This window comes from Oncorhynchus nerka, linkage group LG13 (genome assembly GCF_034236695.1).
Source record: "Oncorhynchus nerka isolate Pitt River linkage group LG13, Oner_Uvic_2.0, whole genome shotgun sequence".
In the NCBI taxonomy this organism is placed as follows: Eukaryota; Metazoa; Chordata; class Actinopteri; order Salmoniformes; family Salmonidae; genus Oncorhynchus; species Oncorhynchus nerka.
In genome coordinates, this window is record NC_088408.1 from 95,532,441 (window position 1) to 95,546,832 (window position 14,392).

A 14,392-nucleotide genomic window follows, 5' to 3' on the forward strand; every position below is an offset into this window, starting at 1 on the left:
GTTTTGGGGATTCAAAGTATGAAAAATGACAGTTGCTTCTAAACTGATAAAGTTCGATCATAAAGTTACTGGTCCCCTCCTCTTTGTCAAACACTTGGATTCACGGGATAGGGTGACATCACCCTAACTCTTTCATTTGAATACACCAATAGTAACATGATATTCTCTTACCTCATTTAAATAAGTATCACCTTGTAACCAACACCGGAGAATGTTGCAGAGAGGCGTGGTTTACATAGCTGGATAGCTACTCTACTGGTGCCAACATTTGACTGTTAGGGTGTCAGCCAATATAATTAAAAGTTGACCCTATTCATCTATGGCAAAAAAATAGTTACTGTATATGTTTCCCCTTTCATCTGTGTCTGGTGTTCGCTAGTTACTGGCTAGCTAGGTCTTCACCTGTGTCTGGTGTTAGCTAGTTACTGGCTAGCTAGGACTTCATCTGTGTCTGGTGTTAGCTAGTTACTGGCTAGCTAGGACTTCATCTGTGTCTGGTGTTAGCTAGTTACTGGCTAGCTAGGTCTTCATCTGTGTCTGGTGTTAGCTAGTTACTGGCTAGCTAGGTCTTCATCTGTGTCTGGTGTTAGCTAGTTAGGTCTTCATCTGTGTCTGGTGTTAGCTAGTTACTGGCTAGTTAGGTCTTCATCTGTGTCTGGTGTTAGCTAGTTACTGGCTAGCTAGGTCTTCATCGGTGTCTGGTGTTAGCTAGTTACTGGCTAGCTAGGTCTTCATCTGTGTCTAGTGTTCTCTAGTTACTGGCTAGCTAGGTCTTCATCTGTGTCTGGTGTTCGCTAGTTACTGGAACGGGTCATTCAGGTCAACACATCCGTCAGTGCTGCTGTGAATCGCATCACAAGAGACATATGAAACACGTGTCATCATTTATTTACAAGGTTAAATGTCTCACTACTGGTGTCCTCCAGGGCTCTGTACTAGGTCCTCTTTAATGTCCCACTACTGGTGTCCCCCAGGGCTCTGTACTTGTTTTTTATTTTTTTATTTAACCTTTATTTAACTAGGCAAGTCAGTTAAGAACAAACTCTTATTTTTATTGTTTTGAAGGCCTAGGAACAGTGGGTTAACTGCCTGTTCAGGGGCAGAACGGCAGATTTTTACCTTGTCAGCTCGGGGATTTGAACTTGCAACCTTTCGGCTGCTAGTCCAACCCTCTAACCACTAGGCTACCCTGCCGCCCCATTGCGATTTCAATGTTGTTTGAGTTGCTCTTGTGAATCACCACATTTTGCTTGAGATGTTTTTTTTACTGCAACACTGCTCACTGCATCCAGGTTTCTTGACGTAGGCATTTCAAAGATCTGTCAGTCAAGGCGAGCTCATGAATGTAAACTTCCCGCCCACTTGTCCTGTCTTTTTCAAACTTCTTAGTATTTAGCATTTCTATCCAAAACAAATATTAGGGGGATATTTTAGTCACTCAAAAGGGTATTTTTACATGGGAATCAGAAAGACATTTGGGGACCGTTTAAGGGTTGTAATTCCCTGGTATTGTTGTTTTTGTTCACCTGTATTCCTTATTATTTTTACTTCGTTCTTTCTATTAAAAAAAGGCAATCATTAGTGACCTACAATACTTTCTAATCTTAAACTCTGCTCTCCTGTCCTACTCCCCTCCCCTCCCTACCAGGTGATGTTCAAGGTGAGACAGGCCAAGGCCACGCCCCCTCTCCCAGCACGACGAGCCAGGATGCGGCGTACCAGCTCCCGCCGCTCCGGATACGCCTTCTCGCACGCACAGGGCTACGGGGACCTGGTGACGTCCAACCATTTCCTGCGCCGTCCCGCCATCACGCGCTCCACCGCTTTCACCCCTCTGGGGCGCACCACGGGGTTCAGCCCCATGGGCCGCTCGGCAGGATACAGCCCCACAGGGAACGCTCTGAACTCCAGACCACAGGAGGTGGAGGTGACATCACTACAGATGTACCGGATGGTGCGAGACTCCGCCTTCTGAAGAACTGCACAGTGCGAGATCCTGACTTCTGAAGAACTGCACAGTGCGAGACCCCGCCTTCTGAAGAACTGCACAGTGCGAGACCCCTCCTTCTGAGGGAAGAGAGGAAGAGGATGTGGAGGAGTTGTTGTTTACAGAGGACCAAATCAGTGGGTGTGATATGTAAAAAATATATATCCTAAACATTGACACATACTGTAACTGTACACACACAAATCTCTATGACGACTGACTTGTCGAAACGTTCCAAAGACAGGCCCTCGTATCTGATTGGTCACACTCTCTTTCCCCCCGCTTCATTGCCTCTCCTGTTCCAATCAATGGCCTTGTGTTCCATCAGGACTGTTGTCATGGGGAAACAAACCTCTCCTGTTCCAATCATTGGCCTTGTGTTCCATCAGGACTGTTGTCATGGGGAAACAAACCTCTCCTGTTCCAATCAATGGCCTTGTGTTCCATCAGGACTGTTGTCATGGGGAAACAAACCTCTACTGTTCCAATCGTTGGCCTTGTGTTCCATCAGGACTGTTGTCATGGGGAAACAAACCTCTCCTGTTCCAATCATTGGCCTCGTGTTCCATCAGGACTGTTGTCATGGGGAAACAAACCTCTCCTGTTCCAATCATTGGCCTTGTGTTCTATCAGGACTGTTGTCATGGGGAAACAAACCTCTACAGGTCAACTGTATGCTATATTGTCTGTCAACTGAGGATAAACTATTACACTATACTACAGTATTACTCAGTGCTGTGACCCCATAGGATCGTATACTACACTGTGACTCTGTACTCAGTGCTGTGACACCATAGGATCGTATGACTCTGTACTCAGTGCTGTGACACCATAGGATCGTATGACTCTGTACTCAGTGCTGTGACACCATAGGATCGTATGACTCTGTACTCAGTGCTGTGACACCATAGGATCGTATGACTCTGTACTCAGTGCTGTGACACCATGGGATCGTATGACTCTGTACTCAGTGCTGTGACACCATGGGATCGTATGACTCTGTACTCAGTGCTGTGACACCATGGGATCGTATGACTCATGGGCTCTTCAAGGAATCGAAAGCATTCCACAAGAATGCTGGTCCATGTTGACTCCATTGCTTCCCACAGTTGTGTCAAATTGGCTGGATGTCCTTTGGTTGGTGGACCATTCTTGATACACATGGGAAAATGTTAAGCATGAAAAACCCAGCAGCGTTGCAGTTCTTGACACAAACAGATGCACCTGGCACCTACTACCATACCCTGTTCAAATGCACTTAAATATTTTGTCTTGCCCAGTCACCCTTTCAAAGACACACATTCACAATCCATCTCAATTGTCTCAAGGCTTAAAAATCCTTCTTTAACCCGTCTTCTCCCCTTAATCTACACTGATTGAATTGACGTCAATAAGGGATCATAGTTTTCACTTGGATTCACCCAGTCAGTCTGTGTCGTGGAAATAGCAGGTGTTCTTAATGTTTTGTCCACTCAGTGTATACTACAGTATGACTTTGTACTGTGACGCCATAGGAACGCACTAAACCAAAGACCAGACCAAACCTCTCAGAGTCATGGGCTTTATTCCTTCTTCTATCCTCACCAACAACAAGCCCTCTCTTCTCCCACTGTGATAATACCAGTCTACAATCACACAGGTGTAGAGATGTACTGTACACTCCAACACTAACCATGGAGGGAGTTGGTAGGATGTATACCTTTCCTGTCTCTGGTCCACACTCTATTCCAGTTGGTGGCGGTAATGCACCTAAATGTTGGTTGCCAACCTTTATACAAAATCCACAGAAGAAGATTGTGGGAGGTAAGCTGGAGGCTATCACCAGCAAAATCCTGATTGTATGGACAAGTGATTTTGCCCTTTACACCATGGAATGTATTTTTTTGTATATATATATATATATATATATATATATATACACATTTAGCTGAAAAACTAACTATGGACTTGATCCAGTGATGTTAGACATTTTTTTATTTTTTATAGAGGAAATAGAAGATCTAGCTTCTGTTCAGTGTTGTTCATCCAAGGGCTGAATACGTTTTCATCCTGAATGGGATAGTGAAATGGTTAGCATGCTATCCATTAGCCTGTGGACCACCTCATCCTGAATGAGATAGTATCATGGTTAGCACGCTAGCCGTTAGCCTGTGGAGCAGCTATATCTCAATGGGAGAGTGACATGGTTAGCACGCTAGCCGTTAGCCTGTGGAGCAGCTATATTTCAATGGGAGAGTGACATGGTTAGCATGCTAGCCGTTAGCCTGTGGAGCAGCTATATCTCAATGGGAGAGTGACATGGTTGGCATGCTAGCTTCTAGCCTGTGGAACGGCTATATCTCAATGGGCGAGTGACATGGTTAGCATGCTATCTGTTAGCCTGTTTAGCGGCTGTACTTGATGTCGGGCCGGTCGGTGCTATAGTAAAGTGTTACCCCAGTGGGCATACACTGGTTGAATCAACATTGTGTCAATGTCATTTGTCAACATATTGTGACGTGGAATCTACGTAGAAAACACATATTGGAGTGGATTTGGAATATGTCCCCAACTAGTACTGTTTTCATCTAATTTCAACCATTGAAATTAGGGTAATTTAAATACTATGATTTAACCTGACTAACAGGTTGTTTCCTTAATCTAATAATCGTCATCACTTTATATTTAGAACTAGCGTAAAAAACTGCACGTAGATATGTAAAACATTTGTTATCCTATAGACTATATATTGGGTGGTTGAAATTGTTTAATTTCATATTTGATTAGACATATTTGACCTGGTTTCAATGTTGATAGTTAAATGGTATATTTGAATCAACATCATTGTTTTAATGCAATGCCATCAACCTAAATAAAGCGGTATATTGAAATAAAAAGTGAAGCCACAGTCCAACAATTCTTGCCTGAACAGTGACTCCTACTGGTATACAAGGGGTACTACACTTCAGTGAGAACAAGTCTAGCTTCCAGGGGACTACCTCTATGTACCCTGCTTCGTTTTGGAAACCAGCTGTGTTCGTTTCAACTGAACTATCACGTCAACACATGTATACATTGATCAGCTTCCATACTCATTTGCGTAGACTACCTAAATAACATTGGAAAGTTGAAAGTAACTTTTTCTGACACAATCTGTATGTTTACATTTGAGTAATTTAACAGACTCTCTTATCCAGAGCAATTTACAGCAGTGAGTGCACACATTTTTGTGCATGCACAGTGCATTCGGGAAAGTATTCAGACCCTTGACTTTTTCCACATTTTGTTACGTCAAAGCCTTATTCTAAAATTGATAAAATCAATGTTTTTCCTCATCAATCTACACAAAATACCACGTAATGACAAAGAGGGAAAACTTATTTTTAAATGTTTGCAAATGTATTAAAAATAAAGCTTTTGAAATGGTTTCATTGCTGTGTTACTTGTGACCAGGTTGACACAGTACCAGAGATGGGACATAATCATTGAGTGCATGTACAGTTTAGCAGCATCTGTTGATCAAAGCACATAACCCTTGTAGTTTTGATCTGATCGTAGCTTATTTACAGTATGCTTGATCTGGCTATGTGGTGTAAATGCACCGTATGGAGAGTGTGATGCAATTGCGGAGCATCCGAAGCATTGCAGAGGCCAAAATGAGCTCCGTATTAGGGTCTGCGTGGTAAATTTTAGAAGTGACCTTACAGCATTTGCTGCGATGTGGCCTCCGCAGAAGCCAGAGCATTCGTACTTCTTGAGCATCGAGGAGCTGTCATACATATCCAATAAATTCATTGATTCGTCATAATACCCATAATACCTAGCGGGTCAAACAGGGAAATGGTTCCAATCGTTTTTCCACCATTCATTTTTCCCATAGGGGATTTTAGAAACACTTAAAATAAGGGCTGTGTGTCGTGTTGGTTTACCCTGGCGTGACGTACTGATAACCATGTAAATCTCTCTCTCGCCCGTATTTACCCCACAAAAATGTAATGCTAATTAGTGTGGCTATCATAAAGAACTACAGGATGATCAAGACAGGACGGCCAAATCAAGACAAAGGTAATAATCTCTGGATTAACTATCTAATGTTAGCTAAATGTAGTAATGAATACAGTTATTTTTCTGTAAACAGCCTAAAAGAAAAGCTTTTATCATTTATCTGATCATTCAGCAAGTTTCTCCTACCAGCATCCGGCCAATATCATTGTAAATAGACTTAGTTGTCATTTCAAAGAGAGATAGACATCTGAAATAAAATGGTGATTAAATGCATCAATGATGCAATTTTTTTCCCATTATGAGGCCAGTGTCTGAATTAATTTGTTGTGGCAGAGAGGAGGAAGTAGAGCCCTTCAGGGATTTTAAAGTTTCCAGAATTTAGCCGGGTTCCCATTACAATCTGAAAGAGAGGTTACATAATAATCAGATTTAGCCTTTCTGCCTCCCGATTGGCGCAATGGTCTAAGACACTGCATCGCAGTGCTTGAGGGATCATTACAGATCTGGGTTTGATCTCAGGCTGTGTTCAGACGGCCGCGACCGGGAGACCCATGAGGTGGCGCACAATTGGCCCAGCGTTGTCTGGGTTAGGGGAGGGTTTTTTCGGCCGGCCGGTATATTTCCTTGCCCCATGGCGCTCTAGCAACTCCTTGCAACAGACTTCGGTCTCCATTTGGATGGTGTTTCCTCCCACACATTGGTGGGGCTGGCTTCCAGGTGAAGCGAGCAGTGTGGCTTGACAGGGTCGTGTTTCGTAGGACGCATGGCTCTCGACCTTCGCCTCTCACGAATCCGTACGGGAGTTGCAGCGATGGGACAAGACTGTAACTACCAATTGGATAACATGAAAAAGGGGGTAAAAAGTACCAAAAAACAAACAAATGATTTTGCCTTTTTGATTTGTTTTACACAATGATTCCTCAGTTGCTTATTAAAAGCTTGCCAGTCCTGGCCTAAGCCTGTGTTCCTGGCCCTGTCCCAAGCATAATCTCTTTTATGAATGACTTCTGATAATTCCGGAGTGTACCAGGCATTCGATCTACCTTTAAACCTTAATTTATTGAAGGGAGCGTGTAAAAGAGGCTCAAAGCCTAATCGGGTTCAGGGATAGCTGAAATACCATCAAGGTCACTAAAATAAAGGTCATGTATAAAAGCCTGTTCACTGAAGTTTTTAAAGTTCCTCTTTGTGATGATACAAGGCTTAGATTTTTGTATTCTCACATCTCTAACACAAATAGCTGGGCAATGTCACTAATGTTTTTATTAATTATTAATAATGTATTTATTAAAATAAGATCAATTAGAGCTGACTTTGAAATATCTCTAGGGTTAGGCCATGTAGACTTATTCACCAGCTGGGTTAGATTGTCTGAAGGCTTCATTTTCCAATCATAATTTAAGTCACCCAAGATAATAACTTCTGATTTAGTAAAAGAAGACAAACTAGTTAACTCCTCGAGTGCACAAAGGTTAACAGAGGGAGGATGGTAGACCCCTATAAAAGTTATGAATACATTTTCCCCTACACAAAGGCTTAAAGATAGTAGCAAAAAATAATTGTCAAGGAAAATGGATTTCAGTAAAGAGAGAGAAATAATTGTAAATAAAAATTGACACTCCAACACGTCTACCCTGTCTGTCAGGTCTGAACACATGATAACCCTCAATATTAATATCAGAGTCCAGAATGTCCCCAGAGATCCAAGTTTCAGTCAACACCAGAATGTCCAGATGTGTCTTTACAGCCCAGATCTTGATGTAATCCAGTTTAGTAGGTATGTTCGTAATGTTCAGATGCATCAACCCAAGTCCTTTACGATTTTTAAAGTCACATTGAAACTCAAACAAGCTACATTCAGGATGGAAGGTCTGGGTAAGATGGGCAGGGCGGGTGAGATGGGAGGGGAAAAGTGACTTCACCAGGGTGGGGTCTCTGCAGGGCAGCCCTGGCCAGTCAGTCAGAGAGTGGCAAAACGGTGTTGAGGCAGTGGTATGAAGACCAGGCTGAGGAGTAACATTTCATTATTTATTTATTTAGAAATATTTTCTTATTGTTTCTGTGATCAAAAAATACAATGAACAGGTCAATTCAATTATTTAATGAAGAGTCTTTAAGTAGTATTTTGATACTTTCTGCAAGGCAATTGATCAGCATTAAAAACTCAAGTGGATGGAACCTCCCGAGTGGCACAGTGGTCTAAGACACTGCATTGCAGCAGATGCTAGTTCGCTCCCCATGCAGGCAGCGACCAGGAGACCCATGAGGCGACGCACAATTGGTCTAGCGTCGTCCAAATTATGGGAAGGGTTTGACCGGCTGGGGAAGTCCTTGTCCCATTGCGCTGTAGCGACTCCTGTGGCGGGCCAGGGGCATGCACGCTGACACGGTCACCGGGTGTATGTGTTTCCTCCGACATAACAATGTTTTGGGGGTGGATAGATATAATGTAGTTTGTATAATTTGTATGCATAAAATGTATAATAGTAATGTTTTAAAATTCCGGTAGACGGAAACGACCCGATGTACTTGGGCCGATTCTGGTCAGTCATTCATTTTGATTCCGGGCTGAGCGATTCAATTAGTTCCAGCCCCCAGGAAGAGGGCCGCTTCTGGGCTGATTCCTCATTGCTAGCTGGGTACTAAGGTACACAACAGTAGGTTTTGGTAGACAGAAGGTACTAAGGTACACAACAGTAGGTTTTGGTGGACAGAAGGTACTAAGGTACACAACAGTAGGTTTTGGTAGACAGAAGGTACTAAGGTACACAACAGTAGATGTTGGTAGACAGAAGGTACTAAGGTACACAACAGTAGGTTTTGGTAGACAGAATGTACTAAGGTACACAACAGTAGGTTTTGGTAGACAGAATGTACTAAGGTACACAACAGTAGGTTTTGGTAGACAGAATGTACTAAGGTACACAACAGTAGGTTTTGGTAGACAGAAGGTACTAAGGTACACAACAGTAGGTTTTGGTAGACAGAAGGTACTAAGGTACACAACAGTAGGTTTTGGTAGACAGAATGTACTAAGGTACACAACAGTAGGTTTTGGTAGACAGAAGGTGGTAAGGTACACAATAGTAGGTTTTAGTAGACAGAAGGTGGTAAGGTACACAACAGTAGGTTTTGGTAGACAGAAGGTACTAATGTACACAACAGTAGGTTTTGGTAGACAGAAGGTGGTAAGGTACACAACAGTAGGTTTTGGTAGACAGAAGGTGGTAAGGTACACAACAGTAGGTTTTGGTAGACAGAAGGTACTAAGGTACACAACAGTAGGTTTTAGTAGACAGAAGGTGGTAAGGTACACAACAGTAGGTTTTAGTAGACAGAAGGTGGTAAGGTACACAACAGTAGGTTTTAGTAGACAGAAGGTGGTAAGGTACACAACAGTAGGTTTTAGTAGACAGAAGGTGGTAAGGTACACAACAGTAGGTTTTAGTAGACAGAAGTAGTACACAACAGTAGGTTTTAGTAGACAGAAGGTGGTAAGGTACACAACAGTAGGTTTTAGTAGACAGAAGGTGGTAAAGTACACAACAGTAGGTTTTGGTAGACAGAAGGTGGTAAAGTACACAACAGTAGGTTTTGGTAGACAGAAGGTACTAAGGTACACAACAGTAGGTTTTAGTAGACAGAAGGTGGTAAAGTACACAACAGTAGGTTTTAGTAGACAGAAGGTACTAAGGTACACAACAGTAGGTTTTGGTAGACAGAAGGTACTAAGGTACACAACAGTAGGTTTTAGTAGACAGAAGGTGGTAAGGTACACAACAGTAGGTTTTAGTAGACAGAAGGTGGTAAGGTACACAACAGTAGGTTTTAGTAGACAGAAGGTGCTCTTTGGTAATAGAAGTAAATTAGTCATCAAAAACAAAGGAGGACTAAGGCACTCTTCACATAATTCATTAAAATGCCTTCATTTGTATGGCATGTTCAAGGGAAACGTTTTGGCTGCACGGCCTTCGTCAGGGAGTACAAAGATATGATAATACAATGTCCTCTTCTCAACAGCTTTTTCTAATCAACCCTGACTTGAAGAGGGAGTGGTTACAGAATTCATTGGACAACAATTAGTAAACAATGCTATACACATTAACAAGTGAAATACTGTAGATATGTAATCAAAAATGCATCTCAAGGCTAGAAGCATCAGAAGCCCTAGAAAGGTAGTTGTAACCTTGAATATGATCGGGCAAAGTGCTAAGAATAGGAGATACATCTCTTTTATATAGTACACTAGATAACAGCAAACATAGACCACAATGGTCTAAACAAAGCTGAGGGCAATAGAGCAATATGTCCACTAGATGACAGCAATGGGACCTCTCACGACCCTACAGGAGAGGTGAGAAATCCATATCTTCATTTAAACCAGGGTACTTAGTGGCCTGTAGTCTGTAAATCCATATCTTCATTTAAACCAGGGTTGTTAGTGGCATGTAATTTGTAAATCCATATCTTCATTTAAACCAGGGTACTTAGTGGCCTGTAGTTTGTGAATCCCAAAACATTCCCTTTGATTTAGCTGTTTAAATCGGTACCCTTTTCTGATTGAGGCCAGAACATGATTGAGTACCTGTATGGCTTACTTGTGTTCCGCTAAGAGGTCTTGAAGGCGTCTCTTTGTCCGTCCAATGTAGAACACCTTGCACTGTGGACATTCCAATCTGTAGATGACATGAGTGGTTTTACAGTTAATGAAATGCTTGACGTGATACTCCATTATAGAAGCTGTGTCAACAAAATACTTCTTCTGTGAAATATTTCTGTACTGGTTGCATTTTAAAGAGCCCTTGGGTTTGTGGTCAAGCCAAGTGGTTTGAGAGTCAGCAGGAAGATAACTGTGGACAAATTTTTCCTTTAGAGTTGGACATCTCTTAAAGCTTATGACTGGTGGTTCTGGGAAGACTCGGCGTAGTAGCGTATCACGCAGTAGCTTATCACGCAGCAGCTTGTCACGCAGTAGCTTATCACGCAGTAGCGTATCACGCAGTAGCGTACTACGCAGCAGCGTATCACGCAGTAGCTTATCACGCAGTAGCGTATCACGCAGTAGCGTATCACGCAGCAGCTTATCACGCAGTAGCGTATCACGCAGTAGCTTATCACGCAGCAGCTTATCACGCAGTAGCTTATCACGCAGTAGCTTATCACGCAGTAGCTTATCACGCAGTAGCGTATCACGCAGCAGCTTATCACGCAGTAGCTTATCACGCAGTAGCGTATCACGCAGTAGCGTATCACGCAGTAGCTTATCACGCAGTAGCGTATCACGCAGTAGCTTATCACGCAGTAGCTTATCACGCAGTAGCTTATCACGCAGTAGCGTATCACACAGCAGCTTGTCACGCAGTAGCGTATCACGCAGTAACTTATCACGCAGCAGCTTATCACGCAGTAGCTTATCACGCAGCAGCTTATCACGCAGTAGCTTATCACGCAGCAGCTTATCACGCAGCAGCTTATCACGCAGTAGCTTATCACGCAGCAGCTTATCACGCAGTAGCTTATCACGCAGCAGCGTATCACGCAGTAGCTTATCACGCAGTAGCTTATCACGCAGCAGCGTATCACATACCCCAAAGATTTGATATTGGGCATGGCATTAGGCAGGATATCACAATTAGCCATTTTTTTTTAGTTATTAGTATTACTAAAATGATTGCTCTTCATATCAAGATGGAGAATTTTTAAGGTATTTCAGCATTTGGCAAGGAATTTAAACTAAGTCAACTGGCTGGCTGATGATACTGCCTTATTTATTAGAGACCTGTATTGAAGAGTTTTCCTTGGTATCAGGTTTGAAAATGAGTATTAATAAGTCCGCTTTATTTCAACTCAAAGACTGTGTTTTACAGGAAGTACAGTTAAGTTTGGAAGTTTACATACACCTTAACCAAATACATTTAAACTGACATTTAATCCTAGTAAAAATGCTATGTCTTAGTTCAGGTAGGATCATCACTTTATTTTAAGAATGTGAAATGTCAGAATAATAGTAGAGAGAATTATTTATTTAAGCTTTTTTCATCACATTCCCAGTGGGTCAAAAGTTTACATACACTCAATTAGTATTTGGTTGCATTGCCTTTAAATTGTTTAACTTGGGTCAAACGTTTCGGGTAGCCTTCCACAAGCTTCCCACAATAATTTGGGTGAATTTTGGCCCATTCCTCCTGACAGAGCTGGTGTGACTGGTGTGATTTTGGTATGATTTTCAGATATGACATATTTCTAATTTTGACAGAAAAAGGTTTATTTCAAGTTAAAGTGTACTGTTAGCTAGCTAAACTTAGCTGGCTGGCCCGCTAGCTAACATTACATGTATGATCCCATTATTCCTATCTCAGAGCCATTTGCTTGACTAGTTAGCTGGCTAAAATTGAACCTGGTTGGTTAGCTACCTGCAGATTCATGCAGGGTAGTAACGTCATGAGTTGGGATTATGGTTCATAGTTTATCTAGCTAGCCACATGTCTTAACAAAAGACTATTGTCTGAGTGTGCCAGAGTGCAGAATAACTGATGAATTTACAAATGCTCAACACCCGTTGAATATGGCCGGTGTCAGTAAATGCTGGCAAAAAAAAGAGTAATACATTTTTTGCCAGTTACCAACGCTCTGGATAACATAACAGCCTAACCAGTTCTGCTAGGGTGAGTAATGTTCAGTGATCTTTTCTCTCATTTGTGTCTGGATGTAGCTAACAAGTTAGCTTGGGTACTTGCCTGCTGTTGTTAGTATAGAATGCTTGGATAAACCCTTAAAGAGATGGGTGGGGCTAAAGCTTCAGAGGGTGTGAATGATGTTGAATGGTTGTAGACAAAGAAGGTCTCTCCAGTAGTAGTACCAAAACATTCAAAGGCATTTTCTCAAAAGTGAGATTACAAGTTTAGCAACTTCCATAGCAAAATTACTTTCCCATTCCTCAACTGTAGTGTATGATATACCATTTTGTAGCTTTGAGTCTCTACTTTTATCTAATGTAAAAACCCACAATGTCAAATTTTGCTACAGAAGACCGATTTGAGCCGGTCGGTTTCATATAACAATAGAACATTCTCAAAGTAAGAAACAGCAGATACATCTCCTGCAAATATTGATACTGTTTGCAACTCAATATTCAGTTTGTCTACAAATCAATGATTGATATATTGGATTCATAACTCCATCTCAGCATGTTGAAATGATGGTGTCCTTTGGGCAAACAAGCTTCCATAAACCCAACCTCAGTCAGAATTTACTTTCACATACAGCTTGTGTAAGAAAAGTGAGTTACTTTCAACTTTTCAATGTTATTTAGGTTGTCTACGCAAATGAGTATGGAAGCTTTGATTTGATTTAAAGCTGCTGATCAATGTCTAAATGTGTTGACATGATAGCTCAGCTGAAACAAACACAGATTGTTTCCATAGCTAAGCAGATTCACAAAACTCTTACATAAAAACTTAAGAAGCCTCTTAAGAAAGAATAAAGCAGTTCCTAAAATTTCTTAGGCTAGGTGTCCCATCAGCGGGACACCTGTAGACATCTTCTGGTGAAATTGGAGGGCGCGCAATACAAATAAATAATCATAAAAATAAAAGAAGTTCATAAGTGTAATTTCTCAACAATACTTTAAGATTGAATGATTTTCTTACGAACTTCTCAAATATCTTCTTACAAATCTCGGGGTGGTAAAGTTTTGATTGTATCAAATTGTTCCCCACGAGCCCTTTATCAAATTGATATATGACACCTTCTCCAAAAAAGTATATCTTGTTGTATGAGAGTTGTCTATGCAAAATAATGTTTGCAGGCTGTAAAATAATGCTTAGACAAGTTGAAATGTTCACATGCTCATTGAAAAGTACTGTATTAAACAAGAATGGAAAGTTCTATTGGGTGGTTCTCATCTTAGAAATAATGGGATGTGGTTCATTTTTGTCATCAGACGGACTCAAATAGTAGAACTACATACTTGTTTTAGGGAAATAGGTCAGACTGGGAAGTCCAAGACATCCAAATCTTGTGGCTTATTGGTTTATAGTCAACTGTAATAGTCTGTTGTATAGCAATACTCTGCATGCAAAGATTAAAGGTGTGCTCTGTCATTTGTTGTTGTAACGGCCGTTGGTGGTGGAAGAAGGTGAGGACCAATGCGCAGCGTGGTAAATGTCCATATTTTTAGTAAAGTAAATGAACACTGAACGAACGAATCCGAACCAGTTCTGTCTTTAAATCAACTCTGATACAAACACTCAACAGAAAACAATCACCCACAACTCAAGGGGAAAAACAGGCTGCCTAAGTATGGTTCTCAATCAGGGACAACGATTGACAGCTGCTTCTGATTGAGAACCATACCAGGCCAAACACAGAAATACCAAATCATAGGAAAACGAACATAGACAACCCACCCAACTTACGCCC

General features: G+C 41.6%; 1 protein-coding gene across 1 annotated transcript in view; it reads left to right on the forward strand.

Annotated features, from left to right (window-relative positions):
* Positions 1-5,392, forward strand: part of LOC115106573 (phospholipid-transporting ATPase ID-like) — a 93,963-nt gene extending 88,571 nt beyond the window's left edge. Inside the window, exon 28 of the mRNA XM_065026876.1 lies at positions 1,649-5,392. Coding sequence (XP_064882948.1) covers positions 1,649-1,975 — 327 coding nt within the window. The 3' untranslated portion in view covers positions 1,976-5,392. The remainder of the gene's footprint in view (positions 1-1,648) is intronic.
* Positions 5,393-14,392: the final 9,000 nt, after the last annotated feature.